This window comes from Salvelinus fontinalis, chromosome 8 (assembly GCF_029448725.1).
Source record: "Salvelinus fontinalis isolate EN_2023a chromosome 8, ASM2944872v1, whole genome shotgun sequence".
Taxonomy (NCBI): Eukaryota; Metazoa; Chordata; class Actinopteri; order Salmoniformes; family Salmonidae; genus Salvelinus; species Salvelinus fontinalis.
In genome coordinates, this window is record NC_074672.1 from 11,781,601 (window position 1) to 11,795,065 (window position 13,465).

Genomic DNA, 13,465 nt, shown 5'->3' on the forward strand with positions numbered 1-13,465 from the left:
TTAAATAAAAGGCACTATAACAAATAACAAGCATTCACAAGCAGGGTTATTGTTTTGCAGGGTTTACATTATAAAATAATACAGGATTGTTTTGTTAAATAAAAGGCACTATAACAAATAACAAGCATTCACAAGCAGGGTTATTGTTTTGCAGGGTTTACATTATAAAATAATACAGGATTGTTTTGTTAAATAAAAGGCACTATAACAAATAACAAGCAAGGCTATAGTTATAATAATTCAAATACAATGAACAAAAATATAAATGCAACCATTTTCAAAGATTTTACAGAGTTCATATAAGGAAGTCATAAAATTGAAATAAATAAATTAGGACCTAATCTATGGATTTCACATAACTAGGAATACTGTTGGTCACAGATATCTTAAAAAAAAAAAAACACCATTTCTCCTTCGCATAGAGTTTTAGGCTGTTGATTGTGGCCTGTGGAATTTTGTCCCACTCTTCAATAGATGTGCGAAGTTGCTGGAATTGGAACACGCTGTTGTACACGTCGATCCAGAGCATCCCAAACTTGCTCAATGGGTGGCATGTCTGGTGAGTATACAGGCCATGGAAGAACTGGGATATTTTCAGCTTCCAGGAATTGTGTACAGATCCTTGCGACAAGGGGCCGTGCATTATCATGCTGAAACATGAGGTGATGGCGGCGGATGAATGGCACGACAATGGGCCTCAGGATCGCTGTGCATTCAAATTGCCATCGATAAAATGCAATTGTATTCATTGTCTGTAGCTTATCCCTGCCCATACCATAACCCCACCATGGGGCACTCTGTTCAAAACGTTAACATCATTCCTGGAGTCAGCATGCAAATTGCACACTCCCTCAAAACATGAGACATCTGTGGCATTGTTGTGTGACAAAACTGCACTTTTTAGAGTGGCCTTTTATTGGCCCCAGCAGAAGGGGCCAATAATGTATAATGACCATGCTGTTTAATCAGCTTCTTGATATGCCACAGCTGTCAGGTGGATGGATTATCTTGGCAAAGGAGAAATACTCACTTAACAGAGATGTAAACAAATTTGTGCACAAAATTTGAGAGACATTTCTTGGATCTTTTATTTCAGCTAATGAAACATGGGACCAACACTTTTACATGTTGCGTTTTACATTTTCGTTTTGTATAAATTGCTACATTTATATATTATGATTCAGAAAGTACAAAAATAAATATTTGATTGTTTCTGGTACATACTCATATTTCCTCATTGTTTTAGAATGATAAAGTAAATAGGAAAACCACATTGTCTGTTGACTTATAGATGTTATCTTAATTAGATACATATACAATGGATTCTTGACAATACATAGACATTTTATGCTGATGCAGTAGTTATTATGACGAGTTCATTTCTCTCAGGAATGAACTCGTATAAAACCATTTTATGACACATTTTAAGCGTTACCTTTTGAAGACGGGCCGATTCTTCAGTCACCATAACCAAACAACACATTTACTGAATGTAAAAGAGGAGGTACAATGTGAATATATAAATACATTACAATGCAAATACCGGTGAGTAAGATGCAAATACGCCCTTTCAGTGCATAAGGTTTAAAATTGGGTTGCAGCAGTAAGAGATGGGGCAAAAGAATATGAGCGTTAGTGGAAATGTATCTCAGTAGGACACGGTGTAAATGTAACAGCACAATATATTTTATATTAGGGATGAAATGTCTCCGGGTCTAGACAGATCTGTCCAAGCCGGTGTAGCAGCCTAGCATACCAGTGCACACTCAGAACTTTATCTCGCACGGAGTCACAGTTCCCTCCCTCAATGTCTCTGTTTATGGGTACAGAGGTCCAATTACGTTGTCTGTCGGAAGTGTTTGTATTCACATACACGCCTGGGCTGCTGAGTTTCTGATTCCCCCAAACTCTCAGGCTCTTCTGGTGAGTGTTGCAGTGAGTGGGCGTCTTCGTGTGCTCTCTCTCTGCTTCTGTGACATGCGCCCCCTGTGTGACCTCACCCCAAACTAGCTGGATGACCGAGAGCAGCAGTCTCAGAGGCCCAAACGCCCAGTGTGCCAGTCTATGGTCCTCTATAAGTGCATAGCTGGATGCCAGCACCCCATCCACAAACAGAGTGCCGTGTTCAGTCAGGGGTGCGTAAACTCCCATCCCTTCCTCCTGTGATATCGAAACGATCCGAGATGGTTGTAGTCGACCGTCTGCTCCATGGACGAGTACATTGTCTCCCCGTTTTGCTCTACTGGCGAACCGAGCCTGGTACTCACTGTGGTGGAGTTTGTAATGGGGGGCCAGGAAGACCAGGTGGTGGGGAGTAAGGGCAAGGCGGTGGCCATCTTGTGTGGTCAGGATGAGGAAAGTGGACCTGCTCTCATGGTCCTGGTGTAAAAAAAGAAGAACACGGCTGAGGACGACGTGTCCTGACTCAGACAGGGCCAACACTCTGTCTCCAGACTCCAGGGACGCCAGGGTCTTCTGTCCGCCTCCGGCTACACTCACCCGGGCCCAGGCGGGGAAACAGCCCCCTTTCTCCACTGCCACTGAGTGATCTGAAGGGAGGAATCCAAGTCAGTAGAGAAAGGCTTCAGATGACTGAAACACCATTTCCTTGATGTGATATAATAAGATTCAGATGAATAATGTTATTATATTAATCTTAATGTATGATTGTATGGGGGAAATGGCTGGAATAGATATCATAGTGTACATGTTAAAGCAAATCGCAAGAAATGTGATGGTGATGTCTGTCGTATTAAATATGCCGATTATTACCCACTTGACTTACCAGCTTTGACAGAGCAGTGCACATGGTGCTTGGACTCATAGTACACAAAGTCGAAGCCAGCCTCCACAGCCAGCTGGGCTAGCATGCCGTACTTGTCTATGACGCGGTCCGACGTTGTGATGTCCACGGCCCTCCCCTCATAGTGAAGAGAGTCAGGGGGGTGATGGCCATCCTCATCCCAGGCCTCTGTCACCCTCAGCTTCGTCCCAGGCCAGTGGTTCATCACCGCTATGGCTAGCTTGTTGAGGCAGTCCTTACAGCGCTGGGGGACAGGGAGAGAGGGATGGAGAGGCATTCAATTAAGGAAATATGATACTATTCAAGACAATGCTACTGATAAGAGTAAGGGTTTATTTGGAGCAACACTTATATACTGTATTAGTTTGAAAAATAAACACTGACAGAGTAGAGAATTTGCTGATACAGTATAAATACACTGTAGTTATTGTATGTCAATAGTAATTCATTTGCAACATGACCGCTTTCAATTCAATTAGTCCTCATATTTTAATGAGAATTACTAGGCTATTGACGAGTAGTTTCAGCGTAATGTAGATAGCAACTCCAGGACAATCGACATGTATGAAACCCCTTAGAGCTGAGGCAACAGAGACTGGCTTGATCATTCATTAACGAGAGAAAAGGAACTGCTTGAGACCGAACGTAGTTGTGAGCCCTCTGTCTACCTCACCCACTGTGACTTTTCACACAGTCACATTCAACCCCTTGTAAAGCAATACCAAATACAACAACACTTCAGTAACTAACTGTATTCCTATCACCTCTGCCTAGATTATAGAATAACTTTGGTAACGTTTGTCTCCATTGACATCATCAGATTTTTCTCTCCTGTGTTCAGTGGTTGTAAAGGCCATTGCCACCCCTCTCCAACCTTTCTCAAACAATCAGAGCATAAGAACACAAAGCTACTGTAGCCATTCTAGAACATTCCTTGGCCTTTTTCTGCAGGGTGAGGGAATAATCAAGGCCGTCCTCTAGTTCAGAAGGTTTTAGTCATGATGTCTTTGTGTCACCTTTGAGACATTTGATCAGAAATGTGAACATCATGACTCTTACACCCAGTGATGCATACTGTATTATGTTTGAATGTCACACAATAGCAGTTTGCGAGATGTCATGTCAGAGGCTAACTCTATTTAAGAGGCTCTTACAGATTGGCTCCTGAAAGTCCCAATTACCAGCAAGTTGGAACAGAGTTTTTTTTAACCATATTTCAGAGTCAGAGAGCAAGAGAGACGCTGAACAGCGAGGAGGCCAGGTTCAGACTAAGTGAGAGGGCAGAGAGAGAGAGGGGAGGAATGTATGGGCATGCACTTGAGAATGTGACAGCCAGAGTGAGAAAAGAACGAGGGACAAAAAACAAACTGGCTACATTTTTCTCGCCATGCCGTTGAAGAGAGGCGATTCATTGTTATTGAACTACAATAGTCGGCTTTTCCGACGGTGCCATTACTTCAGCAGGCGAGAATTTTGTATAGGCGACCCCTCTGAGTGTCAAAACCCTACACAAAGAACGTCTTTCACATCTGGTCAGAGAGAGGGGCACATGCACACATACTGTACACACACACACACACACTGACGAAGACACACACACACAGGAACATGCACACATACACACGCTGGTCCTCAGACTGGGCATCAGAAGGGCATGCACACACTGGACCACAGATTTCCATCACAAATACTGTACAATCATTCAAAAAAAGGAAGGAACATAGATTCACATCATATACAACCAGTCAGGAGCGAACAAAGGACTCCAAGCATCACCACACCAGTGTAGAGTAGCCTACTTGGATAAGAAACGTTGTAATGCTCAATTGTGAAGGATGGTATTGATGTTACTAATGATGGTGCATTTTAAGACTCTGACAACTAGTTTGAAGATTACAGAAGGCCTATTGTATGCTTTAAATATCCCACGCCTCTTGTAGCCTATACTGATCAATTCTCACTTGACATCAGAAGCTGAGAATACACTATCTACAACCAAACGGGGTTCTTCGGCTGTCCCCATAGGAGAACCCTTTGAAGAACAACTTTTGGTTTCAGGTAGAACCCTTTTGGTTCCAGGTAGAATTATACTTGGAACCAAAATGGGTTCTTCAAAGGGTTCTTCTTTGGGGACAGCCGCAGAACCTCTTTGGAATCCTTTTTTTCGGAGAGTCTACCAGCCATTTGAGAGCAATGACAATATGTCTATTGTTCCACGGCCTCAACTCAAAATACCAACATCACACTGTGGCTTCCTTGATATTCTAAAGAGGTCAGATACAAGATATGAGAGAGGTCTGTGTCTCTGTGACTGTGTCTCAACTCCTGTTCGCCAGTCCTGATAATATTTTAATGTTCATACTGCATACCTGACGCTAATGTACACTATGCAAGGTTACATGCCTGGCCTCACCTATGAATCCCTCCTGGTAAGCACACACAGAGCAGGCAAGTGGAACCAGAGGAATCGTTTTATTACCAAGCAACAAAGACTTTGGTTAAAGATTAAGGGGAAATGATCACGAGTTGGAGCGCATTCTCCAGAGAGTCATATTAAATTACATCCTGATCCCCCCCCCCATCTTAAGATAGAGGGGAAGTGTAACTTTAAAAAATGGACACCCAGAACTGGATCTATTTGATGAAGAAGAAGTTCACATCAAAATACTGTGAGTAACTTGTCTAATACAGAGGCCATGACAGTAAATCCACTATTGGATCAACTTTTCATGGGATAATTAAAATTGTAAATGTAGGGATGACATGCAGATAACTGGTTGTTAAATGAACATCAGTTTATCAGACTAGAGAATAGAGCAACACGTACATCGGCGTATACAACTACCTGCTGTAGTTAATCAATCATCCAGCAGGGGGATTTCCCCTATGAGCTGCCACAAGGAACCAGTTTCCCTGCACTGAAGGAGTATCCTCTATCTATGATATTGTGATAAGGACCTACTGGCCTGTCTAATACTAACTACATTACTTTACCAGTGCCACACAGTCACGAGTGACCAGTGAGTTACAAGGGTCAAGGGAAAGTGCACCAAGTGGGTCTGTGACCTTGGAAGTGATCCCACAGTAAATGTCATATAAAATCAAACTTAAACCCGGAGATAATTGAACTAGATTAACCATTACACACTGTCTGAACCAGTTGTACCTTATACTGACCACACTTACTGTACACACAGTCTTCAACATGGATGAAGTGAAAGGGCACCAAGTGGATCCCATGGGGCACAGAAGTAGTTACACTTTGTGTACAATCAGATAATTGAACTTGGCTAACGATTACACACACACACACACACACACACACACACTGTCTGAGCCAGTCTCTGAAGAACCAGTCTTACCTTGGTCATGAAGCGGTCAGCAAGGGTTTTCTCCTCATCTTTGAAGATGATATCAGGGTTGTAGTTACACACCAGTTCATTAAAGCGTTCTGAGTTGCGTGTGATCTTGCCCTCTGACCTCCCACTGGCACCCAGGTTGTTCTCAGAAAGTTTGGGGAAGTAGGTCTTGTAAGGCATGGGGGTGGGTTTCCTGGACCTATGGCGGAAGCCGTACCCAGGGCCTGGCCCGCACCCCTGGACCAGGGAGCTCCATGTGTAGATGGCGAGCAGGCCAAGCCATGCCAGGCTTACCCACCAGGAGGACACCTTCATTGGGGAAAGGTCTGGGTCCCTAGTATCAGTGACCTACCGTGCCCACTGAGCAAGCCCCGCTTCAGGCAACTGATAGCATTTGAATGATGGTGGTCAAATCTTGGTGGTGGTCCATTCTAGATCATGGGATGTAAAGGAGTTATAATGTTTCTATAGAGCAAGGTTGGCCATTATGGATCAGAATCCACACCGAACGGATATAAACTAACTTCTTCTGTAAAACCCATGTTGATCCTTTAAATTAACTTCATAGTTAATACATTTTCTCTACTCACTACTGTATGTTTTTTTTAATTATCTTTCTAATGTAGTTTGTTTTGTTAATTGCTTCTCCTAATAATTTGGCACTTAAACAATTTTCCTTTCCAGAATTTATCCTTTTCTGTTCACAATTCATGAAAAATAAATAGATCTCATCCTTATCCGTCTTTGGTGGTAGGCTACCTGTTACCAAGCAGGTGTTTCGTGCGTCCAGCCACCCTACCTACTGCCTCTCTCTCCAGTCCCCGGGCACTTCAGTAGCGATGCGCAAACCTGACTCGCACCTCACTTTTGCGTCTCTGTGAAATATCTGCCCTGCGAATTCTCCGAGTGGCATTCTTTGAATCTCATCCCATTCCTGCCTTCAGCAATGCACCTCGAGAGGTTTTGTCCGTCTACTTGTGTCTCGTGTCGCGTTGAAGCGCTCCTGTCCGCGGTGCCCCAGCCATTGGGTTCTTATTAGTGTGTGGACCAGTTTGCCCTCCCTTCCTATGCGCTCTCCCACTTCGAAAGCACACGCCTCCAATTCAACTTTACAAGCGATACATGATTAGCCCACTTACGTTATTGCCGGACTTTGTTGTTATACAGTTATACAGTAGGTGTCCGGGATTTTCCCCACTAGAGGCAGAGATGAAGATAACCTCGTATAGGCGTACGCATTATGGTGATGTTGGTAACTTATTACGCACATTTGGAGAGGTTAACCAGTGGGATTACTAGCCTACTTGTTCAACAACACATTTAACACAATCATCGGGTAGAAATGACTTAAACAATAAACTAACCATATTCCTATTTGTATAACTTAATAAAATATACTTTGTTACACATTTACCCAGTTTGTTAGATTTGAAGTAAAACTCTGTCTAACTTCCGACATCAATAAGCATCCTGATATCCCTATAAACTTGATATGCTTTTTGTCCCTCATTGGAGGGATTCCCCACCACTTATCACTCTATTATTGGTTTATTATAGCCTAGATGGAAGGTTAAGAGGGTCCATCGCAGAAAGGCTGAGTAAGAGCAGGAGAAAGTCACTCCCGTCCTATATCTGCCACACACACAACTGTCTCTCTCTGACTTCCAGAGTTGCCTGCCTTTGTTTTCTGAGACCCAGGTTGACACTGTGGCCCCCCAGCCCTCCTCAGACCCTGAACCCAGCTCACCCAAGATACCGGCCCGGCCCCGGCCACTGCTGGCTCTACCAGCATATTATTTTTATCCATCGCAGAACAATAGCTGGGATTTGAGAGTCATAAAAAGTGGAAAGATATTGTCACAATGAAAGGGGTGATTAAGAAACGCTAAATGTCAGTATCTGTATGTCTACGAGTCTGATACCTCTTACTATTTATAGAATATTAAATGAACAGGTTATAGGTCAGAGGCCAAAGTGTGTCATTACCAGATCCTTCCAGCTTCCTGGAAAATCTCCTGAACACTGTTTGCCAGTGGATACATTATACTGGCTGTACTATAATGCCCTGTGCTGCCGCTAACAACAATTTAGTCTTTTAGGAGAGTCCTTTAGCCTATGACACATTGTATGACCCCATAGATATTGATACATCACTTTCATGTGCCTCTCATTCTTTCCCGGTATGCAAAGGTTGTTTCAACCAGATACAGAGACATTGTTACCTATTACATAAAACCACACAAACAGTCACAGCATAATAGTGAATATAGTACAGTTGTGATTTCTCTGAATTGTCTAATGGATATGAGAGACTAAAACTGATATGGCGCTACGGGCCAAAGAGGGAGCGCAAGGGACGTTGGTTGGAGAAGATGTTGAAGGAATGGAAAGGTGGGGACTGCCAACTCCATCTTCCTGTCCTTATGATCAACACGGAGGAAAGTCCAGGGCTGGGCCGTCTAGGCCGAGACGCGCCTATGAGAGATATCACAGTACATAATGACAAGTGTAGGGAATGCTACAGTCCGGCTCAATCAAAAGAAGAAACTCCTTTCATATGAACCAAAACAAATCAGCGATATTGATAGTTATTTGGGGGAAGAGGATGTGGTTGGCAAAAAGAAAAGTGATTTCATCTCATCAGACATTAAAAGGGAAAGGAAGGAAGCAAACATCTGTGTGTTTTTGAGATGGAAATAAAGTAATTATTATTCGTTTTTATTTTTTATGCCCTCCCTCCTCCTGGCTCTTAACAGGCTTGATCACTCCCCCAGCCCAGTTCAGGATGGGAGTATATGGCTGGGTGAATGGCTGAGTTTCCTGCACAGCCACAGCACAGAAAACGAGATCTTTCCTGCCAGGAGGACAGGGAGTGTGTCCCAAATGGCACCTTATTCCCGATATAGTGCACTACCTTTGTGCAAAACTAGACCCTTTATGTACAAATTACCTCAACTAACCTGTACCCCTGAACACTGACTCAGTATCGGTACCCCCTGTATATAGCCTCATTGTTATTTAGTAAATATTTTATTCTCAATTTTCTTAACTGCATTGTTGTTTAAGGGCTTGTAAATAAGCATTTCACAGTAAGGTTGTGAACACCTGTTGTGTTCGGAGCATGTGACAAATAGAATTTGATTTGGGATTCAACCTGGGTTAGGGACAGACTACCCCATCTTTATTTTAATCTCCAATGGGTGTATTGCACATGGGGCTCACGGTCAAAGACAACGACAATCATGTCACATCGTCACGTTTTTCTGGTTTGCGTGAAGCTATTAGTAATTCAGGAAGACTTCCTCAAACATAACTTTGTTTGTGATGTAATCTAGTTACTGTAAAGCAGTAGTTATGTTTTCTGAACAATGCTGGCTTTGACATCTTAAAGAAATGTTGGTCTTGTCTCTTTAGAGCTGAACAGACACTGCAGGATCCACTTCCTCAGACAGAGGCCGTTGGGAGGGGTGAGGGGGGGGGGGGGGGGGGGGAGTCAAGGAGCTGACACTGTACTCCCTGGCTCCCTCGTTAAAACTGAATCACCACCCCGTCATACTGTCTCTCACCCTTGTCTGTTATCAGTGCAGGAAGAGGCAGGGTGGTGTGTGTAGGAGAGCAAGACAGAAAGGGCTGCTACAGTGAAGCTGGATTTCTGTGTGTAAACTGGATGCCCTTCACCTTAAAGAACCCACTAATCACAGTGTATATGTAAAGCAACGCATGGTCAAGTGTCATGTGTACATAAACATGTTTAAGGCCTCGATTCAAAAAGAGCCAGCATTAACCAGGTAGCTGGTGTTTTGGCGGAGTGGCTGATGGTGTGTCCATTGTCACGAAGCCTCATCCGTCGCACTCATGTACGTAGTTCAGAACGAGAAAGTGTAGGCTATATCGAAATAATAACACTTCAAATTGAAAATCATAAAATAAGGATTTATATTGGCCGAATTAACATTCCACTGTTTGAACTTGTAACAAGGCTGCATGGGGTTAACGAGTAAATTTGGATAGCCACGCTTGCTTTTCCCTCATGTTGGTGCTAGCAAGCATGCTAGGCAGTGCTAAGTATCAGCTGCCAATCCAGTAGGGTCTGGAAACTATAGTGAGCTTCAATTGACATACGTTGTGATTGACCAGAGTATTTTAATACGCCCTGTTCACATCCCTCGCCCATGCTCGCATCTCCCCAGGGTTCCCCGCCCACTTCGCTTTCTTCATTGAAAATGAATGGGCTGCCATTGTTTCATTGCCCCCAATGTGCTATGTGAATCTCGTTTGAGTCCAGGTTTCAGCACAGTTCCTCCACTCACCATAGATACAGTGCATTCGGAAAGTTCAGACCTCTTGACGTTTTCCACATTTTGTTACGTTACAGCCTTATTCTAAAATTAAATAAAACATTTTCCTCAATCTACACACAATACCCCATAACGACAAAGCGAAAACAGGTTACAATCTTTTCACATTTAAAAATAAAAACATACTTATGAAAATAAGGTATTCAGACCCTTTGCTATGGGACTAAATTGAGGTCAGGTGCATCTTGCTTCCATTGATCATCCTTGAGATGTTTCTACAACTTGATTCGAGTCTACCTGTGGTAAACTCGATTGGACATGATTTGGAAAGGTCCCACAGTTGACAGTGCATGTCAGAGCAAAATCAAGCCATGAGGTCGAAGGAATTGTATGTAGAGCTCCGAGACAGGATTGTGTCAAGGCACAGATCTGGGAAAGGGTCCCCAAAAATGTTTGCAGCATTGAAGCTCCAAGAACAGTGGCCTCCATTTTTAAATGAAGTTTGGAACCACCAAAACTCTTCCTAGAGCTGGCCACCTGGCCAAACTGAGCAATCGGGGAGAAGGGCCTTGGTAAGGGAGTTGACCAAGAACCTGACGGTCACTCTGACAGAGCTCCAGAGTTCCTGTGGAGATGGGAGAACCTTCCAGAGGGACAAGCATCTCTGCATCACTTCAACAATAAGGTCTTTATGGTAGATTGGCCAGACAAAAGCCACTCTTCAGTAAAAGGCACATGACAGCCCGCTTGGAGTTTGCCAAAAGGAACCTAAAGGACTCCCAGACCATGAGAAACAAGATTATCTGGTCTGATGAAACCAAGATTGAACTCTTGAGCCTGTATACCAAGCGTCACGTCTGGAGGAAACCTGGCACATTACCTACGGTGAAGCATGGTGGTGACAGCATCATGCTTTGGGGATGTTTTTCAGCGGCAGGGACTGGAAGAGTAGTGAGGATCGAGGGAAAGATGAATTGAGCAAAGTACAGAGATCTTTGATGAAAACCGTCATGAGAGCACTCAGGACTTCAAGACTGGGGAGAAGGTTCACTTTCCATCAGGACAACGACCCTAAGCACACAGCCAAGACAATGCAGGAGTGGCTTCGGGACAAGTCTCTAAATGTCCTTCAGTGGCCCAGCCAGAGCCCAGACTTGAACCCGATTGGACATCTCTGAAGAGACCTGAAAATAGCTGTGCAGCGACGCTCCCCATCCAACCTGACCAAGTTTGACAGGTTCTTCAGAAATAAAATGGGAGAAATTCCCCAAATACAGGTGTGCCAAGCTTGTAGCATTATACCGAAGAAAACTTGAGACTGTAATTGCTGCCAAAGGTGCTTCAACAAAGTACTGAGTAAAGAGTCTTAATACTTATGTAAATGTATTAAAAATAAAATGTGTTTTTGTCATTATGGGGTGTAAATTGATGTAAAAAAAACAATTTAAGAAAAAGGCTAACGTAACAAAATGTGGAAAAAGTCAAGGGGTCTGAATGCTTTCCAAATGCACAATACACACACACCTGGCCCAAACAAACAGGTCGGAGATCATGCATACTTCTATTACCTTTTAACAATCATTCATATAGAGCTCTATCTATACCTGCTACTGGCCTCCCGGGTGGCGCAGTGGTCTAGAGCACTGCATCGCAGTGCTAGCTGCGCCACCAGAGTCTCTGGGTTCGCGCCCAGGCTGGGCTGGGTTCGCGCCCAGGCTCTGTCGCAACCGGCCGCAACCGGGAGGTCCGTGGGGCGACGCACAATTGGCATAGCGTCGTCCGGGTTAGGGAGGGTTTGGCCGGTAGGGATATCCTTGTCTCAGTATGTAAAAAAAAAAAAATGTAATAAAATGTATGCACTCTACTGTAGTCGCTCTGGATAAGAGCGCCTGCTAAATTACTAAAATGTAAATATGTACTATACCAGATGCAGCTGTCCTCCACACCATACAGTAGGCCTATGTATGACCACACTCTACACGGCTTCATCGTTTAGATCGCTGACATCAGGCAAGGTGTCCCCTGAAGGAGTTGGTTGCTACCCACCTCAAGGGTTCTAAGTGTCATTCTAAAAGGTTGGTTTCCCCAGGCAGAGATTTAAGCCTAGCTCTGGACAAAAAACAAAAAAAACATACTCAATGGTGAATCTTTAACTTTGTAGTCCAAGACTAGGCTGAATCAGGGTCCTGAGTATTTACTGTGTGTAACGTCAGTCCACTTCTACTAGATGCTCATGTGTTTTACTGATGGCTTATGGACGTATCGATGGATCAGTGGCCTGCCATTTTGCCAGTCTACCAGCCCAGTGTGTGAAGGAAGTGTGCCGAGAGTGTGCTAGCAGGGTGAGGGTCCGCCTGCCGCCAGTCCAGCCGTGGCAAACGGACAGTGTGACCGCCACTATCAGTTGATTAGCACGAAAGTCTCGCCTTTTCCTGTGAGCAGCTCTGTGTTGCCAGCCAGCTAACAGCGGGAAGAATAGAACCCTAATGCACTTTGGCACGCACTTCAAACGGCCGGCTGTCAGGAAAGCTAATCTGTGTCTTCCCCCTCCCCCCCTTCATTCTTGTGTTTTGACAATAAAGATAGCCTATCTTATCCCGTTATACACGCTGCCTGTCTCCCCACTCCTGTTTTGTCTCTGATATGGTCCTATGGATGCTGAACTAGCAGTCAAATGCTGTGTATTTAGTTACATTACTGAACGTGACACTTCTTTGATTGTAGAGCCACTACAACAGGGATGGGCAACTTTGATGGGAGTGGGGGCCGCAAATTATTTTTTTTATCTCAACTCATGTGGCGCAGTTGCTCACGGGTCTGCGTACCAACATCAACCCCTCCCACTCTACATAGCTGTACAATTCTACACATTTTGCCATGGCGTGGAAAGAAATGGGGGGGCCCCACGGCTGGTAATTCAACCATGATAAAACATTTTAGATCGGTAAATTTGTCTAGAAAGCTGGCCGTTAGACAATTAGCCCATGTCAGCTAGCATAGTTTCA

General features: G+C 44.0%; 1 protein-coding gene across 1 annotated transcript; it reads right to left on the bottom strand.

Annotated features, from left to right (window-relative positions):
* Nucleotides 1-1,070: 1,070 nt before the first annotated feature.
* dhh (desert hedgehog signaling molecule) lies at nucleotides 1,071-7,309 on the bottom strand. Its single transcript, XM_055931054.1, has 3 exons — nucleotides 6,166-7,309; nucleotides 2,786-3,047; nucleotides 1,071-2,549 (listed from the first exon to the last, which is right to left on the bottom strand). The coding sequence occupies exons 1-3, from the start codon at nucleotides 6,475-6,477 to the stop codon at nucleotides 1,693-1,695; spliced, it is 1,431 nt and encodes a 476-aa protein (XP_055787029.1). The 5' UTR covers nucleotides 6,478-7,309; the 3' UTR covers nucleotides 1,071-1,692.
* Between the last annotated feature and the right edge of the window lie 6,156 nt (nucleotides 7,310-13,465).